Source organism: Helianthus annuus, chromosome 10, assembly GCF_002127325.2.
Source record: "Helianthus annuus cultivar XRQ/B chromosome 10, HanXRQr2.0-SUNRISE, whole genome shotgun sequence".
NCBI classification, from domain to species: Eukaryota; Viridiplantae; Streptophyta; class Magnoliopsida; order Asterales; family Asteraceae; genus Helianthus; species Helianthus annuus.
In genome coordinates this window covers 61,540,269-61,551,968 of record NC_035442.2, presented here as the reverse complement: position 1 = coordinate 61,551,968, position 11,700 = coordinate 61,540,269, and the positions used below count along the sequence as shown (strand labels likewise).

At 35.3% G+C, this 11,700-nt stretch overlaps 1 protein-coding gene across 1 annotated transcript; it reads left to right on the top strand.

Annotated features, from left to right (window-relative positions):
• The first annotated feature begins 3,331 nt into the window (after nucleotides 1–3,331).
• On the top strand, nucleotides 3,332–6,940 carry LOC110882275 (replication protein A 70 kDa DNA-binding subunit B-like). Its single transcript, XM_022130340.2, has 10 exons — nucleotides 3,332–3,416; nucleotides 3,499–3,640; nucleotides 3,929–3,998; nucleotides 5,097–5,294; nucleotides 5,381–5,480; nucleotides 5,582–5,794; nucleotides 5,899–6,031; nucleotides 6,102–6,307; nucleotides 6,396–6,516; nucleotides 6,600–6,940. Exons 1-10 carry the CDS (start codon nucleotides 3,406–3,408, stop codon nucleotides 6,783–6,785), a joined length of 1,380 nt encoding a protein of 459 aa, XP_021986032.2. The 5' UTR covers nucleotides 3,332–3,405; the 3' UTR covers nucleotides 6,786–6,940.
• Nucleotides 6,941–11,700: the final 4,760 nt, after the last annotated feature.

Here is an 11,700-nt window from a genome sequence, read left to right as displayed (position 1 = left end):
ATAAAGCTAACTAATAGAATTATGTCACCTCAAATCAACCAACAAGGCATCCTTCTAGTTGATCCACTACCCTTTTCAAGCCACTATTCAATAATATTGTGTCACATCATTATCCAATACATCATTTACCTTTCTATAAACTTGTGTAACGGGAAGCCATAATTGATCCTATGTACCCATCCCACATGAGTTGCAGCGGTGTTATCGTGGAACCCAATCTTGCTTTTAAAGCTAAGTGATATTTGTTATGGTCAATAAGATTTATTTTAATTGTTTTAAAGAACATTAATCGTCGCCTTAAAAAAATAACAGTTAATCGAAAAGAAATGAACGAAACAAGTAACAAGTTTCTCCCTTTGAAATGAATGATATTTAAGCTTGTTGTCCTTTTTTAATAAAAGTTAATAGTTAAATATAGGATTTTGTAATGCAAACATAACTGCTTTGTGTACATTGGTATTTTAGTTATAGATTTATAATTTAAGAGTATTAAAGAAGAAAAAAATGTAAAAATAAAGTTAGAAAGTCGTGTTTTTATTGGATTTTCATATTTGTGTCTAGTTCACGATTGTCACATCTGGAACACAGCTCTTTTAGCACTCATATTATTCACACATAGAGCAAAAGTATTAATTTATTTATGTCACTCTAGGAAATGCATGAATCATTATACATATTATTTTTTTATGCCACACAAATAAAAAAACGAAAGAGGTTTTTGTTATTTTACTCATTATACATATAACTTTATTAAGGTCCACAACTAAAAAAAATAAAAATAGGTAACTTATGTATTTTACCCTATCCTCTAGGCTTCATCCATATATTTCCTTCCAAAATCCCATTTAATAAACCATTGTGTTGAGAAATAACCATTTTTTCCTGCATATGTCTGGAGTTTGTTGGTTGTCTCACCTTGAACTCATCATCGTGACCTCAACTTTTGACGAGTGGGATGCTGAGAAGTTAGTAACTGAAGGGGTATGGTCCTTAATCTTGTGCCGACCACACGAAGCAAACTTAGGTCGCGCGCAACGATCCATACCCAAGATAAACAAAGCCCAACACTTAGTCCATTTCACAACGAAATGGGGCACCCCCGTCCCTTCAAAGTTGTGTCGCTAATTGTTGTGTATGGTGGCAATCGAGTAAATCACGTTACGATTTCTTAGGGGGAAGAGGCACCCATTTTTAACCCATAAAGCTAACTAATAGAATTATGTCACCTCAAATCAACCAACAAGGCATCCTTCTAGTTGATCCACTACCCTTTTCAAGCCACTATCTCTATCTCTAATAAAAGAACTAGGTTCTGCCACTTGGCACCCCCACATTCCCCCTAAACACATGTCAACCCCTCCTTCACTTTACTACCGTGTTCAACAAAGAAGGGGTCCACGTCTACACCTTTGCCGAACCGGGTTTTTTGTTTCACTTTTGAACAAACCCTAATACTTCCCCACAGCCGCTACGATTCCTTCTTCTCTCCTCTGCACTCGCTCAACCATTCTTCTTCTCCATCACTCATCCATGGTTCCGGATCTTAACCACGCTATTAACAGGTATGGTTTTATTCTATTTTTGTTCATTGTTCTTGATTTTAGCAGTTTGTTGAGTTGATTTTGTTACTGATTATTCTAGATCTGAACCCCCCGTATTTCATATTAGGGTTTATTCTTCCATTGTTCATGTCTATCATTCATCCATGGTTGAAGATCTTAACCACGCGATTAACATGTATGGGATTCCTCCTTTTTTGTTAATTGTTCTTCATTGTCGGTGGTTTTGAACCTGTTTTTGTTACTTATTATTGTAGATCTGAACCACCCGTTGATCATATTACGGTTTGTTCAAGCTATTTGTATCGGCAGATGTTTTAATTTTCCCAAATTTGCATCCTTTTCTGTCTCAGGTTTTATTCTCCCTAAAAATCTTTTGTTTTTTTTTAAACTTTTATGAAGATTTAAACAGCGCGTTTAATAGGTTATGTTTTCGTCATGTTTCTGATCACTGTTCTTGATTCTAGGCGTTTGTTGACTTGATTTTGTTAGTGATTATTGTAGATCTGAACCACGTGTATTACAGGTTAGGGTTTCTTCATCTTTTTTCATCGTTCTTCTCTTTCATAGCAGTTTTATGAGTTGTGATTCCATTTTGTTATTCTAACATTTTGTTTTTGGTTGAACATATTAGGGTTTATTCTAAGATTCGAAGTCAAACAACTTGGTCGGCTTCATGTGATTGACATTTCTTTGCACGATTCTTGGAAATCCATAATCAGATAAGTCGAATTAAGATTTCTAATGTTGAACTAATTTCAATAACATTGGGGTTTTTTTAGCGTTATGGATTTGGAAAACCAATTATTTAGAATCTGAATATGATTTCATATTTGATAATCAAATATTGTGTTAAATGTCCAATTTGTGTTCTGGATGTTTGCAAGAAATAATGTCCCCTCTATTTTTTAGCATGATATTAGTTTTAGTTTTTAAAAAGGGATAACATGTTTTTTTTTCAGTTCATATCAGATTCATAATAGAGTTTTGATTTTCAGCAATTTTTTTTTGTTGTAGGTGATACAAATAAGTTTCTCTGGAATCATCAGTTTTCAGCATTGGATGGATGCATACCTGAATCCAAAATCTGAGTCAGCTGAGTTTGAAATGGTCCAAAGGTATATAAGTTTTTAAGTCTCATTTTATCTTATCGTTGTAAATGTACTCACAAATTGATTACTAACATGTTTAGGATGAACGATTTTAAAATTTAAACTAAATCTTGGTTCATATGATTTTGATTTTGGTAAATCATTATGTCACGATTTCTACTCATAACCATACTTTTGTAAACATTTTAAAGACCGGAAACCTGTTTTTTTTTTACAAAGATCAATAATTTAAACCTTTACAACAGTAGTCCTTAACAATAGTAAAGGATATTTGATATACATATGTATTTAAATAATTTTAAGAACAAGTATTAACTTAAAAAACTCTACATACCCAATTGATATTCATACAGCCTATTAAGGCCCTGAAAAGACAACAGTTATAAAAACAGAATAATACAAACAAAACTGAAAGCCTAAAATGGGACTGAATTCTTTGTTCCTTTAAAAAATGGACTTTCAACGGTTCATGCTTTTAAATTTGCAGGTTATGTAAGGTTTAACTTTTTTCTCGGTCAACTATAAGGACAAATAAACCATTCAAATTGTTTCACCTTTTAGTTATTCTACTACCTATCCAAGAAAGAAAACTGAATCTGTTTACTTTCATATACCTTATATAGTTTTGTTTTTTTCTTCCATCCATCATTATTTATATCCACTCCCCCTTCCTCCTTTTCACCAACTAGAACTCTCCTCCTTCCATTTGATCTGTGAAGCAACTTAGTGAACTAATGGAGCACGGGTAGGGATCGAATTTTTTTCCATTTACTGTTTCATATCCTATTTTATACATACTAATATTAACGCATATTTCTTTGATACAGTAACATCACCTATTTGAAGGATTTGGATTTGGCTCGCCGTGATTACACTGTGAAGGTTCGTGTACTCCGTTTATGGAAGCAACCCATGTATAACAATCCAGAGCAGTTTTACTCAATCGAAATGATCGTTGTTGATGAAGAGGTATATATTTCTCATATCAAGAAGAGGTTTTTGAAATAACGAACAAATTGAATTATTTTACATCTCAAACAAACTTATAACCTTTGCATCCAGTCAGTTTGTTAAAGTTTTGGTTATCTAATTACTTATCCGTTTAATTTAAAGTGTTATCCTTCTGCTTATGAACATCTCACTGTAACATGCCAAAATGAAGTTTCCTGTCTCTTTCCTCTGTAATCTCCGTAAAGTATTTATATTTTTTGTGCTTTTTAACCTTTTTATTTTTACTTTTCATGTTTTATTTGACAGGGAACCACCATGCAAGCCAATGTTCTCCGAAGATGGTTTCCGAAATTTGAACATCTTTTGAATGAATCAGGTATATTATTAAAACCTTTTAAAGTTGTTAAAGTTATATTTAATGCAACAACTTGCCTGTTTAACTGTTTCATATTAACTTATTTACAGCTGCCTTAGTTATAATAAAATGTTATTTTTTACATCCACATATTGTAAAACTAAAAGGGGGTTATAGCTTAGGTATATTCAATAACTTATAACCGTTGAAATAAGCAACTGCCATGTATATTTTAACAATGTTTGGTTATGCATAAACTTGCATGTTTAATTGTTACATAAAGAGTTATTCACAGCTGTGTTAGTTTTAAATAAATGTAGTTATGAAATTTTAGTTTTTGTATTTATCTGTATACATGGCAGATTATGGAGGTTGGTTGTTTATGTGTTTTTTTTTTAAATTATTTTTAGTCACATGTCATTAATTTAGGACTTCTAATATCATGTTACCCCTAGAAAGTTATGAGTAGTTCCAAATGTTAAAACGTCAACTTTTGACCATATTCTCATTTAAGTCCCTTACATGTTTCTATTTTATACATCATAAATTATTTGTATACTTCCATTTTCCGTATCCTTAAATTTATTTAAAAGAAATTATTTACATCCACATAGTGTAGAACTAAATGGTAGTTATAAGTTAAGGTATATTCAATAACGTATATTCAATTGTATTATCATGTTATCCCTAATAAGTTATGAGTAGTTTCAAATGGAACAACCACAAGTTTTGACCACATTCTCATTGAAGTACCTTATATGCTTATATTTTAAACATCATATAATATTTGTATACTTACATTTACCTTATCCTTAAATTTATTAAAAATAAATTGGTGACATCCACATAGTGTAGAACTAAAAGGTACCTATAACTTAGGTATATGCAATAACTTATAACCTGTATAAATAAGCAACTGCATAATATATTTGTACACTGTTTGGTGGTTTTAATTTTAAGTTAATAATACAACATTGCATTGTAACTTTAGTATTTTTAGTTTCTAAATATTTTTTAAATTTTAAGTTTTACATACCAACTTTTTTACATGTACCTTACATGTTCACTTTTTATTGTTTTTTAAATTCTTTTATGTTTATTTTTCAAATTTTCTAACAGATTGCTATTTCATTGTCAAACCCACTATTGGGTTAAATGAGTCCAAGTACAAGTATGTGGCCAACAAAAACAAGCTGGGAATCTACTGTGATACCGATGTGTATCCATGTAAGGATTTCAATGGTCCCATCTATGGGTTCTCATTCACATCCTTTAAGGATATCATCGACAAAACTGTTCCAGAAAACAAATCTATAGGTGACTAAAAACCTCATACATGTTTTTAGTTAAATTTTTAAATACTGTAATATGTTTTCACATTTAACCCGACTGTCATTTTCTAGATGTTATTGGTTTTGTTGTTGATGTTAAAGACCTTAAGAAGTTTAAGACAGCAAGGGGTAAAGACACCAAGAAACTCAATGTCATCATTCAAGATCTAGAGTATGTATTTTAATTCGTATTCAATCTATTGATTATAAATTCATAATTTATAATTTTTACCCTTTTAGTTTAAGCCTGATTTTAGAATATTTTTTGTGAAGGATGGATTCAATATACCTGTCTTTGTGGGATTCTTATGCTGATCGGATTTTAGAGCACTGGGAAAACAGAGAACAACATGGTGTTATTGTTGTCATTCTGCAGTTTGCTACACTGAAGTACTTTGGTCGTTTTGGTTATGTTAACAGCTGTTTCAATGTTTCAAAGCTTTTCATCAATTCTGATGTTGGTGAAATGACTTCTTTTCGTAACAGGTTAATCATTTCAATTAATGAAAACCCAGAATTCATTTATTCAATTTTTTCGGTAATTTATTATAAATACAGAAATATTAATGTAATCTAATTATTTGTAACAGGCTTATTACAAACTCTGCTGCTTCTTCATGTTCGAGTCAATCTTCTCGGCTTTCTGGAATTTTTTTATCATTGTATGATGAGTATGTTGTTAGATCTGAATTCAACAACATAGCTGAAGTAAATCTCAATCAGGTAAAGTACATGACTATGTTTTTATATTAACATTATTTCTGTCATTATAACTAAACTACTTATTTTATAGGCCAAGTCTGTTGTTGTTGTTGGTACTGTTCAAATGATATCCGAAGATTTGCCATGGTATTATTTTGCTTGTAAAGCTTGTAACAAGAAGGTTTTCCAAAAAGTTAATAATGATACACCTACGGTTGGTGTCTTGGTTGATGAAGAAGAGGTTTATGAGTGCAAAACGGCAACTTGCAAGGACACTGTGATTCAATATACTCAAAGGTCTAAAGAAATTTAAATTGTTTGAAAGTTATTGTTTCTCTTAGCTGTTTATATTTCATTCCTTACATTTTGACACTTTGTGATTTAGGCTTAAAATTCCATTGACTGTTCAAGATTCAAGTGGAACTGTGTCATTGACATTGTTTGACAGAGATGCTTGCCGAATTCTAAAAACAACTGCAGCTAACTTAATTGAGAAACACGTTGCTGTAAGTTTGCATTTATTAATTTTGCAAATTCTTATTTTTGTCCCATCTAATATGTCAATAATATTTTTGTATATATACTACAGGGTGGTGATAAGGGTCTGTATCCTGACGAGTTTGAAGCTCTTTTGGGGAAAAAATTTGCATTTAAGATTGATATAAGTGAGTTCAACATTGAAAACAACTTTTGGTTTTTTGGTGTTTCTAAATTGACTGATGATGAGTGTCACACCCCCAAAATACCACATGCGGGAACCCCGCGGGATGTGTGACGTACCAGGATTCGAGCCACCAATCACATTGAACCACGCATAGTATTTAAACAAAACATGTCATTAATTACCAATAGTAAATGTCAATCATAAGATTATTTCAAAGAGTTGTGTAGTGGAAGCATATAGTAAATCGTTTAACAATTGTTTCATAATAAATGTTCAAAAGCAATGTATCAACTATATGTTAATCCAAGAACCTCGATCCATGACCACTCCAGCACTCCCAGATAGCAAGTCCATGTCACGAATTCTAACGACCTGCAAGCATGCAGACAAGTGTGTCAGACGACGCTGGTGAGTTCAAAGTTTTGTTAACGTGTTCAGTTACCAGATGTATGTTTAAGACAGTTCAACGTTTTGTTTTGATGTTGTTATTACTCGATTACCGTATGTGGCGACTAGATGTGAATGCCCAACCCCAATGCCTCCATTTAGGCATTGGTCATGAGGTCAAGGTATCAGACAACCTTGAATAGATGTAAGGGGTCTTATATGTACACGCTGAGAATGCCCAACCCCAATGCCTCTAACTAGGCATTGGTCATGAAGTCCAGGTAATTAGTTCACGCCCGTCCTTTCAGCCCGGTGTGAGGGTGCCAAACCTAATAGCGCTATCAACTAAATACCTCGTTGCTTCTTCAGCAACACGGTAGATGTACGGGGTCTTACATGATCTATACTGTGTTCAATAACCAACATCCCAATTAAACAGTTTACCCAGTATCCCCTTCAGAAACGTTTACCAGATGTCCCAAACCACCGAGACGCATGTTTAGAAAAGTGCAGTGAACTCACCTTAGTTTGCTCGGTATGGTAACGTACTTCTACACGTTAATTAATGATTAGTTCCGTTACACGCGACCTAAGGTACAATGTCATAATAGTGAGTATACGAGTAGGGTTTCACATTACCCTAGTGTCCAAACAATTCCAGTGTTTAGCGAAATTAAGCTATCGGGTTAATAACAAAACTTGGCACCTATTCACTACTTTCAAACTCATATCTGTATATAAATGATTCTATTTAGAGATCTAATATGCCCATAGCATAAATTGGTTACCCATTTATATTAGACTGTAATGGTTTACAACATATTAGATTCTAACATCTAATAATTTATATTACATTTTAATTATGAAGAAGGAAAAGGAAACTAAACATTATTACATACACACATATTAACCAATCAATTGTTCTATTTCATTGGCTACTCAATCGGCCCACCTTAGAAACCAAGGCTTCAGCCCACATAAAATATAATATTACTTTGAAAAAATATATTAGATTTGATGAAGTCAGTGTTTGTTTATTCCAATAATACCGAACAATGTAATGTATCCTAACTAATAATGAAAAGGGAATCGAAATACACGTGCTAACATCTTACACCCCTCGGCCCACTATCAAATTCCATTAAATTCAAAGACTTACATACACATGTATATCACATCTCGGCCAAATCTGAATTCATATATATTCACATATACAAAGTCAGACCTATTAATTAATAGTTAAGTGCTGCTCCTTTTAATTAATATATATAGCCACTTAATTCTACATATTATGACCATACAATTGCAATATACATTCACATATTTGGACATACACTACGCAGGCTACTGTACAAGGTTTCATGAGCTTGCATACCCTTTTGTTTCATATTATCATCATTATACCCCATCCATCCTATGCTACTCAACAAAAACCAAAGCACCTATCATACATTTTGGGTTTCATAGAGCCCCTATAACTAGCATAGCCATTTATTATTAACCCACCTTGAATAGAATCAAAAGGTAAGACAGTCACATGGATATGGTTGTGCGGCCCAATCAGGTGTACCTAAGTGGTCTTTGGTCAAATCATGGAGTGCATCAATTTGAGTGGCCCATCACTGTTGACGGCAACAAAACACTCAACCATGTGATACATTATCATTGAATTTAGCAACAACCCTAAGTCATACTTAATAATTATCCTATCTACACCCAAATCGAACAACATCAATTAATGGTTATTTAACATCATGCAGGTCTGAATCACCATCCATTCATCACATTATCATCGATCCATGCATAATCAATTATACAAACATCACAGGTATACATACAATTCTGGTTATGCAATATTATTCATGGATTCCGACTGTGTGAATGAACCATCCCTCATGTCAACGTATATTCATAATTAACAATAATACAAATTACAAATAGGATAATACATAACACTAATCAAACATGATCATCCAAGAATCACAACAAGTATAATACACTAACCAGGAGATAGTAACGGATGAATTGAGACGAGAGTGGGTGTGTTTTGAAGAGATGGCCGATCGGAGGACAAGGAACTGCTGTCACCAAACTTGTGGTGGGATTTCAAGGTCTTAGGGTTTCCACGAGGTTAGGGAGTTATACGTATATCTATACATAGCCGCATGCACAAGTTATAAACAAGACTGGGCTTGGTTTGGCAAAGTGTTTTGGGCCGATAATCTTGGTACAATTGATAGGGGATTTGCAAATAATTTAAGTATTCATATACACACTCTACTTAGACAAAGAAGATGGGCTCATTCAACTCAGGCCGGTTTCACATGTGGGTCGAGATAATACGAGGAACTAAAGTGTGCGGCCCGAGCCTAGCCATTGACCCAATAGAAAACCCACTACACTACACACACAAACATACTCAAATACGTTATGCGTTGAACAAGTTTATAGAAATTACAAGCTTTTAACAGATTCACTAAAGCGGAGGACGTGCAAGAGAACTAATGAGAAATCACCAGGCAGAAAGATAGAAAGATACTAACCTTGAAAGTCCGGGTTGTCACATCATCCCCAACTTGAAAGAAATTTCGTCCCGAAATTTAATAAGCAATCCAAAACAGCGATGTTTTAGGTTAGGATGACTGTGGATTTTTCCCAATTTTTCCCAGTTGCCACATCATCCCTAACTTGAAAGGGAATTTCGTCCCGAAATTCGCCAACGATATTAGAAGTTGACACAACCATTTGATCATCTGAGGATACTAGGGTTTACTCCGATCATTGCGTTCCCACGTGAACTCCAATCCACATCTTAAGTTCCAACGAACTCCCGCGATTGAAATTCAGTTATGCTAACGAATCTTGATGTCCTAGTCCATGATCTCAGTAGATTCCTCAGCAACTGCAATTTGTCATTAACCTCAGACTCTAATAAGGGTATCACAAACGTTTCATTGGACAACATTGCCCTAGATTCGAGACATAAATGATATCGTGCACGTTATCCAATTCGTCAATTAACTCGAGTTTGTGAGCCATGTCACCGATTCGTTCCAGAAATCCGAATGTTCCCAATGCATCGTAAACTAAGCTTGCCACGCTTTCCAAGCGTACCACACCCTCCCAGAGTGAGACTTTCAACATGATACGATCGTCTACAACGAACTCTCCGTTTCCCTAATCTTATCAACTTTCCCGACGGCCACGCATTGCCGCCAATCTAATCTTTCCAAGTGTTTCGAGTGCAAATCCTGAGCCCGTGATTAGGTTGTAATCCACCTCAGTCCACGAGGAGATTGGCATCATCATCCATGCAATGCCTCGAGCAGAGCTATACGCATACTAATACGATAACGGCTGCGAAAGATAGGGGTCCTTCCCAACTGTTTACTAGAGTCAACCACGCATATGCTCGCAGCATGTCATCATGTGTCAGGATGGTTCGCTACTCTATCCGGTTGTCCTACAGTGATAAGTAATGTCGGTCATAAATCAGGTATAGCTCAAAATCAAATGTAACAAGAGCTCACACCTCGTGCCTAAAGGCCGCCTCTCTCTGAGGAATATTCACAATTGTGAAGGCTCGTCAGTTTCCTTGGTTGCAAGAAAGTGTGCTGGTTACGTGAGACAATCATCGATCACCCAGGTGATATTGTTTCTGTTTCGGGTTGTAGGCAGACTAGTGACAGATTCCATGGCAATTCTGTTCTCAGTTCCAAATGGGTGTTTCTGGTTGCCAATATCCCAGATTGACTTTCCCACAAGTCAAACATCGATCTCATGCGTTGCTATGTGGGCCTTCAGGCCCGGTCATCCGTACATGGTCTTCAGGTTTTAATTCATCCTATCAAAACTCAAATGAATGGGATATCGAAACCCGAGTGCTTTGCCTGTACCAGTTCCCAAAGGTTGTTGTATAGGGAGGTCCATATTCGTTCCATGAAGTAGCAAATATCGTCCGACCTACAAAAAGTTGCTTCCCTATGCCCCGCATGGGTTAATCTTGAGAACTCTCTTCCTTCGGTTCTTCAGTTTGAGCAAGGCAAGTCTGATCAGGTAAGTTAGAGTCGATAGCGGGCTGCAAAGCTCGTGCACGTCCAAGTTTCGCGGTCGTATTCATTCAAAAGTTCCACCCAACGTTACCATCACGTGTTTAGCTCTTTTGAAACAAGGGTACACGGGAGGCCCTTGTGATCGGTCTAAGTGGTATATTTGGTACCGTCCAAGTAATGCCTCCCATTTAAATCCAAAGACTACGGCTTCCACCTCAGGTCGTGACTCGTGCAGTTCTTCCTGTAAGTCCATTACGTAAGTCATCACTTTCTGGTGTTGCGTCGGTGTGTAGACATTGCAGAGCTGGGATTCGAAAGCTGAAAAGACGTCCTCCTGTTTTGTCTTTCACGAACACAACACCCTACTGTGCTAAAGAGATTTAAGCTGCGTGACCTTCGAAAATCATGTGGTGAATCTGCGATAGAGTCTAGTGTGACCAAGAAATTGCTGCATCCTCGAAGGGATCTTTGGTGCCGAACAATATCTAACGAAATGGGTCCTTAGCGAGATCCACGTGTATTCCCACTTCGTTGATCATATGACCAAAAAGGTATCTCTCGAATCCAGAAATTACCTTTAACAAGAC

What these genes read in the sequence shown, in the direction of transcription:
- LOC110882275 (XM_022130340.2), top strand. An exon ending in TCCAGAAAACAAATCTATAG is followed by an intron (nt 5,295 to 5,380) that starts GTGACTAAAAAC and finishes GTCATTTTCTAG; the next exon opens with ATGTTATTGGTTTTGTTGTT. An exon ending in TAATTGAGAAACACGTTGCT is followed by an intron (nt 6,517 to 6,599) that starts GTAAGTTTGCAT and finishes TATATACTACAG; the next exon opens with GGTGGTGATAAGGGTCTGTA.